The sequence below is a fragment of the Scomber japonicus genome, chromosome 21 (assembly GCF_027409825.1).
Source record: "Scomber japonicus isolate fScoJap1 chromosome 21, fScoJap1.pri, whole genome shotgun sequence".
Lineage (NCBI taxonomy): Eukaryota > Metazoa > Chordata > Actinopteri > Scombriformes > Scombridae > Scomber > Scomber japonicus.
Genome location: NC_070598.1, coordinates 18,976,767 through 18,990,249, shown reverse-complemented (window position 1 = coordinate 18,990,249; position 13,483 = coordinate 18,976,767). Strand labels below are relative to the sequence as shown.

General features: G+C 38.2%; 1 protein-coding gene across 1 annotated transcript; it reads right to left on the bottom strand.

Moving 5' to 3' along the window:
- Positions 1-142: 142 nt before the first annotated feature.
- tecrl2a (trans-2,3-enoyl-CoA reductase-like 2a) lies at positions 143-8,954 on the bottom strand. Its single transcript, XM_053342745.1, has 13 exons — positions 8,931-8,954; positions 5,312-5,362; positions 5,157-5,208; positions 4,648-4,692; positions 2,423-2,526; positions 2,085-2,200; positions 1,623-1,728; positions 1,120-1,192; positions 1,001-1,044; positions 858-915; positions 516-604; positions 370-415; positions 143-270 (listed from the first exon to the last, which is right to left on the bottom strand). Exons 1-13 carry the CDS (start codon positions 8,952-8,954, stop codon positions 143-145), a joined length of 936 nt encoding a protein of 311 aa, XP_053198720.1.
- Positions 8,955-13,483: the final 4,529 nt, after the last annotated feature.

Here is a 13,483-nt window from a genome sequence, read left to right as displayed (position 1 = left end):
TTCCATTTCCCCCCCTTTCAGGTCATTCATTGATAGTACAGAAACTTGCATAGTGTTGGAAACCTCTTTGTTTAGTGAAAAACACTCATCTGGGGTGAATAGACACCCGTGTCTGTTGCAATAGTCCATCTCTCAACCACTGTCAGAGAATCAGAGGTATTATAGCCATCCGGAGGCTGGGGTAGTCTTTGAACTCCCTGCTGTAGGTTCTGTGCTTCCCTTTGGCCCAGATGGTCATTTGAATGAACACCAATAGTGTGTACAAGGCCACTGCAAGACAAAACATACAAACATTGGACCATGCAGTTTTTGATAGAAAATGACTGGAGTACTAAGTGGATTTACGTGACAAAATGGTAACGTACACACCTGGCAGACACTGGGTCATGATAGAAAAACTCACCCAAGCTCCAACCTATAGTGTGTGTCAAATATACAGGCCGACAAAGAGGTAAATACACAAGCATGGATGATATTTATTATGATGATGCTTTAGTATAAATATCCTGTTTTACCTCATATGTGTAATTTGGACAGGATACAAATAAAAACAGCCATGTGAAGGGGTTCTTAGTTGGTATGGGGAACCTTCTGCCCCTGGATCCTGAGGAACAGTGGAGAAATCAGAAAGAAAAAGTAGTTCATTAAGGTGATAAAACATTTAATACTTCTCTTGATGATGAAAATATAGACACTCATATCATCCATGCTTCCAATGTGGATCACAGTGGTATCATGGAGCACCAAATTATCAACTTGGACCATGTGAATGATGGATGATCTCAATCAAAACTTGGTATATTCCTTCTTAAACGTCTATGTTTAAGCAGATTTATGTTGTACCATGTTCAACTCACCTTCTCCTCTGAGATTATTCAGAGTCAAGTGAATGGAGAAGTTGCCCAGCTCACACATCTGGGGCAGAAACACACCCTGTCATATGCAATACTGTATGTACACTGAATTAATGTCACATCCAAGTGAATATCATCATACGTACCATAAAGAGGACTAATGCATAGTTCACTTGCAGGTCTCCATAAGCTGTGAAGAGAGATAGTCCAGCATCATAAGCTATAGGAAATAGAGAGAAACATGCTTTTGTGTGTGTGTACTCACATGGAGGTGTATAAAGAGGGTGATTGATGTAGTAGGCCAACCAAGCTGAGAAACCCCAATAATAGGCACAATTCTGAAAGAGGGCACAATAAATAAAGCTGTATAATTATGTGAAAATAAAATAACCCAAAACACAACTGTTCATAACATTTTATACAATAAACCTGGTGGATAAAATATTAACAAATTAAATTGATTGTTTGATGTGAACTCTAGAGGTTCAGTTATAGCACAGCTGCTGTTATAATAAACTTGTCTGGATTTTCAATTATTCTGTAATTAAAGGGGCATAATATGCAAAGAAAGGTGTTGTATGAGGTAAAAAATAATACATTTACTGAAAACATGTATATTTCTGAGCTGCTTTTCATCAACTAGACACTGTACTGGAAACAGTATTCTGTATTAGAAATCTTTCCCCAGTTCTTGGGCTAAAATCAGAACCACAGCAGCTGGCATGGGACAGGTGAATAGAAGGTTCTTCTTTTCAAGGGTAGCCTCACCCTGACTATTGTCCTGAGAGGCATGGTCCCGTGGGCGAAACGATGCACAAAGATAGTCTCTATCAACCTCTTCATATAGTGGAAGGTGTGACAGGCACATGCTAGTCTGAGAGACAGAGATGAGAGCAGGGATGAGATCACAAGTACAAATACATAAAAAGAAATTACTGTCAGTTTGAATTTGAGATTAGAAAAGCTGACATTTTAGTGATTTTTGTGATACCAACTTGGTCACGGCAGCAACTTCAGGATTCAACAAACAAAGTGCAATTTACTGTGAGTACGGTACCTTTCCTGTTTTAATTTTACAACATAGCATTTTAATTCTTGGTGGAAGGGAATGACCATTAAATGTTCTCACCACTAGATGCCACTAAATCCTACACACTGGTCCTTTAACCTCTGAACGCAGGTTTAAACCCATAGTCTGTGCTGTAGTTGAGGTTTCTTTCTCCTACTTACGTTACAACAGGATGGGGACTGGAGGTAAAGGCATATACGTGTGAATATATGTATGGGACCCGGAAATAAAACAGGAGGTAGGTAAGAAGAGGCCCAATGTACTCCGCCAGAAATACCTGTAAACACAAGAGAAGAAAAAATCTCTCTTATGTGTTTTTTTTCTTAACTACACTACACAGGAAAAATGTATAGCTTATAGGTAGCTGGACATCCCCAATATTAAGGACTAAAATGATGTCAGTTTTCATTCATTTTATGCAGACACATTTACAGACACTATTTTTTCAGCCTCTTGGAATGATTGTATCAGTAGTCTGGGATTGTGCCCTTCTTCTTACCATAGTCCAACCTAACTGTGGACCAAGATCTCTGAAGTACATGGTGGCGGTGGTCCCAACAGGTAGATTCTGTAAGATTTCATTGTCTCTGAGTGATTTCCCCTCTGAAAAATAAGAAAAAAGAATATTTCATATGTGCAAATTTAACTTAATCTCAAATTGTAGTATAAAATAAATCTTTTATCCTCTTGAAACTTAATGTGTCTGAATTTGAAGGCTTAGTAGAACTGGGAAATAACCTTTTAAGACAGATATCTATGGGTAAAATAACATTACAGAAGAAACACAAATAGTTCAAGTTAATGCAGAAAATCAAGTTTATAAAAATCTGTTTTAAATTGGGATTGAAAAGAAGCCATTGAGGTTGGAAGATGAATTTCAACAGGAAAGCTGTTCTGGGAATTTTGGACCCTGACAGCAAAAGCACTATCAATCTCCTTTAGGCTTTAAAAGTAATGAGTAAAACCTTGAAATCAATCCTGAAATTAACTGTTTGGCTTTTTAATGCATGTTGGATTTTTAGCACATATTCTCTCCACCTGAGAACTCACAGGGTCACAGCCACAGATAATACACTGTACTAATTAAATTACATTTTTAGAATATCCTCAAGGGGAACTGGCCCAGATGCCTTTTAACTAAATCTACCCCAAGCTTTTAAGTAATCAGACACAGAGTCCATTCAAAACAAAAGCCGTGCAACATCATATGCTGTAACACATGTACTGTGTAGTGGTCTTTGCAGTTTCTAGTTTGACTAAAATGAATGGGAAAATGCTGCACGACAATGGTTTCCACAGTGATGATGGCTTTGTAAAGACGTGGTGGGCTCTTCATGCCTTTCATTCACCTCCAGAGTGAAGGAAATTGTAAAGGTTGTTTAGCATTCTACAGTCACACTGTGCAATGGCAGTGATTTCAAAATCTCCTATTTCATTCCCCCGTTTATCACGTCAAGGTTTTGCATTTACATATATTCATTTGGCAGAAACTTTTGTCCAAAGAGACGTAAAAAATGAGGTTCAATCCAACCTATGGTGGATCAAAGAGAACCCTTGGAGATTAAGTGTCTCACATTCACCTGACACGAATGGCACAAGGCTGCAGGTGCATCATGTAATGTGTGTAGTAAAGTGCCTATCAGATATATCAGATATAAGCAGACATAACAGGTTTTGATGTTAACTTGGTGAAAACAATATGCCTGCAAAATGCGTCTGCATCTGCATCCTTTTTCAGTTATTCCAGAAGCTTTGCTGGAAATGCATGTCTTTTAATTGATGTACTTCACATTATGAATGTGGATTCTTTGGATGCTGCACTCAAGACATTTTAGTCCTTTCTGATTTGAGAAGCTGCCCCAAAGTCCATGAACCTGAAATCTCCTTGTTATTCAGGCATAACATAACCTGTACTAATGAGTTCACGCACAGCTGTTAAGGAAATACTTTTAATGTAAAGGGACGCTTTACTTGTGCCAACAGTGGAGTTGTTTACATCCTTAAATGCCCATGTGGCCTGAGTATACAAAAGCACCTAACTTCCTAACTTCTCCTGTAGCAAAACATTTTCTTGTCTTTGCTTCAATATCATTGAGAAAGTACATTGCAATAAGTGATGTGGTAATCTAGATCTACTGCTTTTGAAATGCCTAACTGTTTGGATACCTACATTAACACACTATCACCACATGGACTGAATGAAGAGCTGGATGTAAGGTGCTTCCTCACAAGCTGAGTTGACCCATTATTATTTAACTTGACAATATATAAAATGTGGTATAAAATGCTTTTTGAATGAAGAAATATTTGATGAAACAAGCAGGTCTGTGTGAGGTCCTCCTCCTTCGAGTAGGTGAGACTTCCCAGGTCACCGGGACCAGCATAAATTTGATGGGTGGAAGTTCAACATGTCTAATGGCAGATGACAAAACAGACATGCTGGATGGACATATACATTTCTCAGTAAATTAAGTTTAACACCACAGAATACAGATAAAATGGAATTATGATGCTAAATATGCATCCTTACTTAGCACAGAATATAGTCTATAGTTTGTGCCTCAGTGCTTCAAAGTATTTGTGGGTAATGAAGTCCACATTTTAAACAGTAAACAGTTACCACCCACAGCAATTTAGAGCTGCATCTCCTTACACAGCTTTACTGTTGTTTATTAAACACTAACACATACACATAAAGTTAATAATCACAACATGATTACTTACTGGGATCGAGCTTCAGTGCCTGCCTTGCTGGATACCAGTGAGGATCTGAGTAGATCAAACACACACACACACACACACACACACACACACACACACACACACACACACGCACAAGGTTGGGAAGAGATAGCATTGCACAAACAGATTTTGGCCTCAGGCCTAAAAATAATTGATCACAATGGAATAATGTTGAGCTTTGCTGCTCTGATAGATGCTGACGGCCTCAGGCTTGGGAAACATTTGGTAACATTTCACATCTCTGTGAGTAAGGGATGAAATATGACGTGCTGTCAGATTATTCACTTATTAGTGTATTAATCATCATTTCTATCTCAGAACCATATAACTTTAAGTTTTAGTTTGCAGGAAATTTGCAATAGTACAAAAATATATTATCAGAACTAAATTTATTGAACCTGCAGCTTCAAGTGCACCAGAGTATTATACAAGACATTTTGATTTTGCTATCAAAGATCAAGGTAAGAAACACAAAACCATTGCACACTCACATGATTTGTGAAAAAGGCTCTTGATATCTCCTATAGTAGAGTAAGGGTCCACCTGAATGGAAGAATGAAACAGTGGACAGGTTGACAGTGCTTCATGTGTCAAATAGTCTAGTGTTGCTATAGCCTCAGGATCAGTGAGATATGCGAGTACACACCTTATCTAAAAAACAGAGCTGTTCCCTAGTCCTGGCATCAAGGACCTCCACCTGCAGAAAACACAGTAAGTACAGTATGTATATATTAGCCAAAAATGATTCACAAGTCCCAGGTAGTACATTTATACACATTTTTTCCTGAAATTGCAGTTTCATTCACTACTTCATATTCACTGCAAATTGAGGATGTGGTAAATTTGATGTTGGCCTCTACTGTGCATGCCACTTCAGCAACAAAACCACAGGCAGTAAAAGCTCACATCACTCTTATAGGAAGTTTTAAAAGTTGTCCCAATCCATTATCACTCAACTGGAAGAATGTCAAAGGTTGTAAACTTGAAACAGCATCTACTTTCTAATAGTGTTTAAATATATATTTGCTGGTTCTTATCTCTGTTGCAAGAGCAAGCAAGAGGCTCATAGGAAACGTGGTCTCAATTTTAAAAACATCAAATCAAATCGCAGCCCCTTTGAATAAAATATGAGATGACTGGAAAAAAAACTGATGGCTGCATGATAGCATTGTCCAACAAATCTTCAATCAATCTTCACAACAGTATGATTATTTAGTTTTCTATGATCCAACCAGAAATATACCAATGAAAATGAAACACAGCTGTTGCTCAGACTGTGTTCAGTTTTCCAGATCGAGTACGGTTACTCTCAATCTGAATAATGAGGCCGGGTGAAAAAAGCCAACGTGTTGTCCTGCTGGTCTCTTGCACACGTCTTTTTCATCTTAATTAGACCATGTCAGTGGTGATGTACAGCATATGCGAGGAGGATGGTGGGTGGCGGTCCACAATTTGCCCTGAAACTGTGCTGCTCAGCAGAGCTGTCCTAGCTAAATTGGTTCCCTCACTGGACAGTGTAATAACCCGCTAATGGATACCTAAAGATTTGCTGAGTGCACAGTCGAGAAAGAGAGAATGAGAATGAGAGAGACAGACAGAGAGAGAGAGAGAGACAGAGAGAGAGAGAGAGAGAGAGAGAGAGAGAGAGAGAGAGAGAGAGAGAGAGAGAAGGAGTGAGAGAGAGAAAGCTCAACACATATACTATCTGCTATTTGTACTGCAAAAAACACTAGTTTGGTAAATTGTTTAATCTTTCTTTCAGGACTTTTTATCCTGTGTCAAATCATCTTATCTTCCTGAAGTCAGTAGCTGTTTTTTTGGCAGTCTTTTTAAGAGATTGTAATTTAAAATAAATAACAGTTAATTGTCCTCTTTGTGTCAAATGAATGTATTGAATGACATTCTCCTGCAGGCAAAATTACATTTCTTCAATCTTCAACTTCACAGTTCTTGGTATAAAATATGAGTAGCCTATTTAATCTTGTCAATGTTTTTTCATTGTGTGCTCATGCGTTACAGGATCTGAGCACAGGACATGCTGACAGCTCAGTAAAAGGCATCCTGGGAGATGGTTTGTTTTGCTTTCCATCTGCTAACCTTCCCGACTGCATTCTCGGAGCTCATGCTGTTGCATTTGCATGTTCACAAAGAGCATCGAGGGTGTCATTAGGGCTGTGTGAAGTAAAACAGTGTGCGCTCGTTTGTGCCGTGCCCTTGTAAATCTGATAATCAGATACCTTTGTCCCCATGTGGGATATCAGGGCACTGCTGACAACACAGGTCAGACAGGCCATGTGTGTGCTTGTGGTGCGTTTGTCTGTCTGTGTGTGTCTGTGAGGGGTAGGGGGTGGTTTTTCATGGTATGAATATCATTTTCAGTGGCATATGCAGTGTTTTTTTAATTCTTGAGTTTGACATGAAAGGTTATCTGGTTGGTCATTTTCACTGTATCAATCAATCCAAGTACTGTAATGGATAACAACTGAAGAAGTCTCTTAGCCATAATAGCTCCACTTAATGTGAAAGCTGATGAATGTAATGGGTGATCTCGAACCACAGGACCATTACTTCAAACACTGAGCATATTATTAGCTGCATATGGCTGCCCAGCGTTAACCATCATTCCTCTTGCTTTCACAGTGGACAGAATTTCTCTTTCAATCAAGGAAAGTAGCCTAATCAATGAAGCACTCAGCTGACTCTTTGCATGCTGCCAGTTGACAGCCTGCCCTAAATTTTCCAAAGCATCAGTCCCTGTATACTCTTCAAAATCCCTCGATCAGCTTCCCTTGACTCTAAAGTAGTTTACCATTGTGTGACTTGTTCAAAACCTTTTTCAAGTGCAAAGAAGGGTGCTAAGCCCTAACTTGCCTATATTTTTGTCCGTTCAAAAACTTGTAACATGTTCTACGGTTTAAGGAATAGGGTTTGACTTTTTGGGAAAACTTTTGCACAGAGATGAGAAGATCAATACCACTTTCAAGCCGGTTCGATATTCATAGCCATTAGCTTAGCTTAGCTTAGCCGAGCAAAAAGACTGAAAACAGAGGCTAGCCTAACTCCGTCTGAAAGTAACAAAGTCTGCCAACAGCACCAGAAACAGGGTGGCACATAACTGCTGTTTTTACATTTCAGTTGCGGTACAAAATAAATAAAGACACCACTAGTTGATTAGTGAGGTTTAGGTATGCTGACAGAGGATTTTAGCCTTGCAACAGCACCAGGCCAGCGGTTCCCCTAGGAACAGCTAGCTGTTCTAAGCTAACGGTGCTAGTGTTATTTACCGCACAAATACTTTCATATGAGAGTGAGGAAGTGTATTTCCCAAAACATGTAACTACTCCTTTAAAGTTGTACATTTTTACATTAAAAAACAACAAAAACACATCTCTTTTATCAAGACGGAGTTTGCTCAGAACTAACTTTAACACTAGATTAAAGTACATTATTTCTAGTTAAGGTTTCTGTCAGGATTCGCTTATAAATATAATAATCACAGACTTTGACTTTGCAGCACAAATTCCCCTTCAAGATAGAAAAATGTGCCTTTCTCATGAACCCATCTAAATATTTGCTAATTTGGCTCACAGCTTTTATGTAACAGCTACTGTACTGAGGACATGGCACACTTCCCAGAGCATGTTGTAAATTAGCGCAAGTTCATAGGCCTGCTGCACTTACAGCAAATTACTTGTCCACCCCCTTCAATAGTGCTCATCAGACCCTGTGAGACAAGACTAGAAGCGAGAAAAATCATGATCTTGTTTACTCTAAATCTGACACATAAACTTGGACTTCATGCTCTCCTGACACTTCTCTATTTTTGGATTTCAGCAAACCATGATTGTGTCTGTCTAACTCATTAAGGCTGCTGACCAGAATTGTTACTCCAAAATCAGAGAGACACTTGAGCACTTCAAGTAGGCTATCTTGCAATGCGAAAGACTGATGAGATGTGTCGACACGTGGTAGTTTATCACATCTAATCAAACAAGTCATCCTGTTTTTTTGCATTAAATGGGGCTCCAAGCCAGATACTTTTCCAAGTTTCTTAAGATAGTTTGAAGAATCAAAATCATTAAAATAATGAATTATTAACATGACTTAAATTCTAATTTACTTCTTCTAAATAATTCTCTAAGAGAGGCTCATGCTCAGATGAGGCCTTATTAAAAAAGTTTTTTTTTTTATTAGAAACCTCTACCAGAAAATAAAGTTAATCCATTCTGTGGCACTTAACCTTAATGCTGTGCATTTCGACTTACCTCAAAGAAGGTGGTCCGGCTCATGGCGGTGGCTTATTATTAATATGTCCTCTGCGTACAAGCTGAAAAAAATGACCTTAAACATCAGTTTAAGGAAACACAACACACACACTCATTCCTCACATACATGCAGAAGTAGTTCCTCTCCAATCGAGGACAAACCCTGGACTGACCCTTTATTTTTTCCCAACCTCCTTTTCTCTCTCTCTCTCTCTCTCTCTCCCTCTCCCTCTCTCTCTCTCTCTCACACACACACACACACACACACACACACACACACACACACACACACACACACTCTCTCTCTCTCTCTCTCTCTCCCTCACTCACTCACTCACTCACTCTATCTCTCCTCTCTGAGATGGGACACAGTATCACCAGAGGCACTCCAGAAACTCTGCACATGGTCTCCCTCCTGCTTTCTTTTCCTGCTTCCCCCTGTATCTCCTTTCTGCCAAGGTATCTTTGGAGAAATCATTTGGCAGAGCAAGGTTTGGCTCGAATGAGCAGATGCCCACCTGAGATTGAGACAGCTGAACAACACAAGAATAGACGGATATCAAGGATAATAAACTGAACAAGATGATAAAAAGGCTTTGGAGAAACAGGGCCATTGCAAGGAGCTGTACAAATAACATCAAAGAAAGCAACAACACTAACCCCAATAATAAATAAAAAAATCAAATACATTTATACACTGAATTCTCTTTTGAAAAATGCACTGAAGCATACAACATGAAACCTAAGAAATTCTAGTAATGTATTCAAGCAAACGCCAGCAAGTGTTATAACATGAAGCACCTTCGCCTTCAGCTGTGGTGCTTAGTTGTGTCAGCAGAAGATGAACCCACCAAGGGTGGACTGAGCACCAAAATATCCCACTCATGTAGAGGTTGAACTACTGGGGTCAAACTGTACTCCATAAATATGAAGGTTAAAGACATAGTTCATTTAAGTGTGCTTAAAGTTAAGTTAGAGTATGTAGTTTATAAAAGAATATGAGTTTAAACTGTAAGTGGTGTTCAGGTGAAGGTGTTCTTTAAATGTAATGTTAAACTGACTATTAGAGTTTAATAAAGCGGTGATGGGGTTGCTGTCTTGAACTCTATAACAGTGTTCTTCAGTCACAGTGCTCAGCAGTTCATGAAATGTATTTTTTATTAACCAGGGCTTTCTAGCACACCCACATATTTCAAGTTTCGACTTTATGGTTTCTTATAAACTTATCTGAGAGCAATGGGAGAAAGCCTGCTGGTGTTTATGTAACTCTGGATGCATCACATCACATTCTTTCCATCAATATCCTTCTGTGTGGCTTTATACTGTATCTGTGCTCATGTACAAAGGGTTGCTATTTATACTGGAAAGGTAACTTTGTTTACCGATTGATTGTGTCAGTCTGTTTTTTAGCAGGTTTTATAATGAATGCTGTGGCAGTAAATGGTTTGTATCCATGAGGAAAGCTGCTTATTAAGCCTGCTGCTTGATGCAATATTTTTACATCAAGGAGTAATTGCTTTTCCAGTGTTTCACTTGTACTGAACGAAAGAAGAGGAGTTGGTGTACTATAGCCTGTTATACTGCATTATACAATTGCACCAGCTTTATTAGCTTTATGCATATCTGAAACGTACTGCAAAGTCACCCACAATATCTTTAAAGATCATTACAGTGAAACAACATTTTAGTGTCTAAACATATTATGTGTAGACTGCCATTATTACTGAGTCACACTATGGTCAAAAGGTTTTCTATTAGATGCATTTAGACCTAAGATAAGGGTAAACACAAATAACTGTCTGGGTTGTGAATGTCTGAAGCAGTTAAGTGTAGGAGACAACATTTTATTTCCCCTGTCATGCACAGCCTTGGTGAGAAATGTTTTCTTTGCCTGCCTAGCCAGGTTTTCTTTTTAAGGCTGCTTTTACCTCACACATATGCTTGCTCAGCTGTGTTTTTCTCCACTTATCCCCTTCAAAAAATGGATGCAGACAATGAGGAGATTTTTTTTTTCACCATTTGTGGTGAAAGGTTCTACTCTTACATACAGAGCTGGACCAGACCTTAAAGACCTAAGGAAAACACCAAGCTAGACACCAACTGTTTGTGCAGTCTGTTATCCACTAACTAGTCTAACTATATAGAAATTAATATGAGCAGTTGACTGACTCATCTGCTAGTGCGAAAAAGTGATATGGTTGAAAGTTAACAACATAATTTAAATGAAACAACTGAAGAATAAGCTTGTTTATTATTGTTGCTAATGACATCAGACTGGTTAATCAGCATCAGTTTCTATTAACAAGCAAACAAGATGACCAACAGCCACAAATGCAGTGGGATGTTACGACATGGGTACTTCATCTCCATGAAAGAAAGAAGATAACCTGAGTCAGATACAACTTCTCTCTCTGTGTCTCATTGGCCTCTAATTTCTTTTCTAATGGTTCAATGTTTCTCTGTGGCTGCTGTGTGAATTTATCTCCTTTCACCAGAATGCAGTGGAGAGATGATATAATGTGCTTTACCAGTCTGATTCATTTGGAGTTTATCCAGTTTTTAATTGAGTGGTTGTTCAGTCACCTGTTGATGTTGTGTGAGTTGTGAATGATTTGTGAACGCTTAAAGTCAAATAAGACTTTTTAAATACTAAAAGTAACTAGCTTTGTAGGCTATTTTTGAATGTTGTGCACATAAGCATGTGTAAGTCATGAATGTGATACACACATTAATACATTTTGATGTGATACTTCACTTTTAGGTTTGTGAATGTTTTTAGAGTTCAGTCTTTCTGTTCAGCACTCATCTGTACCTGTATCAGATTACATGCTTTGTGGACTTTATATATTTTTGTATTCTAATAAAATACATAGTAAACACATGTAAACCTTGTGATATGTTGTCTGTTTTTGATGAGAACATAAATCTGTTGTCACAATAGTACAATAAGTTAACTTTGTTGGTAAAACAACACATCTAAACCACTCCAGAGCTAAAAATGAGCACCTCTGTCTTTAGAAACTATAAGTATATATATTTAAAATGTCTTTAAAGAAGTAGCCTTTTCACCACTTTAGAAAACAAGTGTTTTATAAAGCATTCAGTGAACAACATATAAAATTGTTCGCCCCTTCAACATCATTGGGGGGGGGGGGGGGGGGGGGGTGTAATGATATAGTGTGATGAAGCACCTGCCCTTCCAAAGATCTCTGCACAGCCTGCATTTGAACATAAGAACATAACATCATTTGAACATCAGCAAATAGAGGTGAGTAGCTAAATGTGGAATAGTGTAAAACAACATGACACTTTCCTCCTGTCCTCCCCAAATTTTTGAGTCACGAGCTGCCACTGAATAAATGGTACACCGAAAGGCGTTCAAAAGATATATTTCTACTAGTTAAATGTAGCTCTGAAGTGCTTTAATAAGTGGAAAATGCCTTTTGAGATTAGCTATCTGTATTCTAGGGTAATATTATGCACTGTACATCCTAAATTTTGTTGTTATGCTTAATTAAAATTAGAGTGTCTATAATGAAAACATTTTTAATCCAATAAAGTGGAAGACTTTGCTTTTAAGCAAGTGTAAAAGGAACTGTACTATTAAAGATTTAGGGAGATCAATTGGCAGAAATGTTGGTATAAATGGAATATAATAATCATTAGTACGTTTTAATGTGTGTTTAAATAATAATACTAATAATAATTGTGTTTTTGCTACCTTAGAATGAGCACTTTATATCACATGAGGGGCGGGTACTCTTCCATGGAGCGCCCCATGTTGCACTGCTGTGTTTCTACAGTAGCCCAGAACGGACAAACCTTTGCTCTAGATAGGATCTTTCCCAGCCACCATAGGTCCTCCTACACGCTTGGATGTGGAGGGGAAGGGTATTCAGTTGGTTACAGTCTGCAATCTCACCACTAGTTACCACTAAATCTTACACACTGGTCCATTAAATACCCTGAAATTAGAAACTATATATTAACTCATACAGGAGACTTACACCTGGACAGCCACAGGAGTGTTGATTCTGACTTACTAGCTATGGTTCAGCCTTTGCAGTGGTATGCAGTTGATCTTTTGCCTTCCTTCAGGTCACCAATTTCCCCATGACAAACTTTTCTATCCATGGAAATTGATTGGGAAGACCACTAGAAGAGTGTTCTTTGCATAACTGGAAGCTGTAAAAGTCTGTGTAAAAGTCTGTTTTATGAGTGAAGCATGTAATATATATATATATATATATATATATATATATATATATATATATATATATATATGTATATATATATATATATATATATTTTGTTAAAGTGACTGATAACACAAATGATGACAAATGCTGCTTCTTTTTTATTCATGCAGGCAATCCACAAGTCAGTGAACAACTACTTTCCAAAACTACAACTATTACTCATTTATTAAAAGCTGAATGCGTTCCACTATACATTTCATACTGGATACACCCCCACTGTGAAGTGTCCCCACAGGCCTTCTCCATGTGGGGTGAGACTGTCCTCTACTGGTCAGTGTTGCCAGTGCCTCTGGG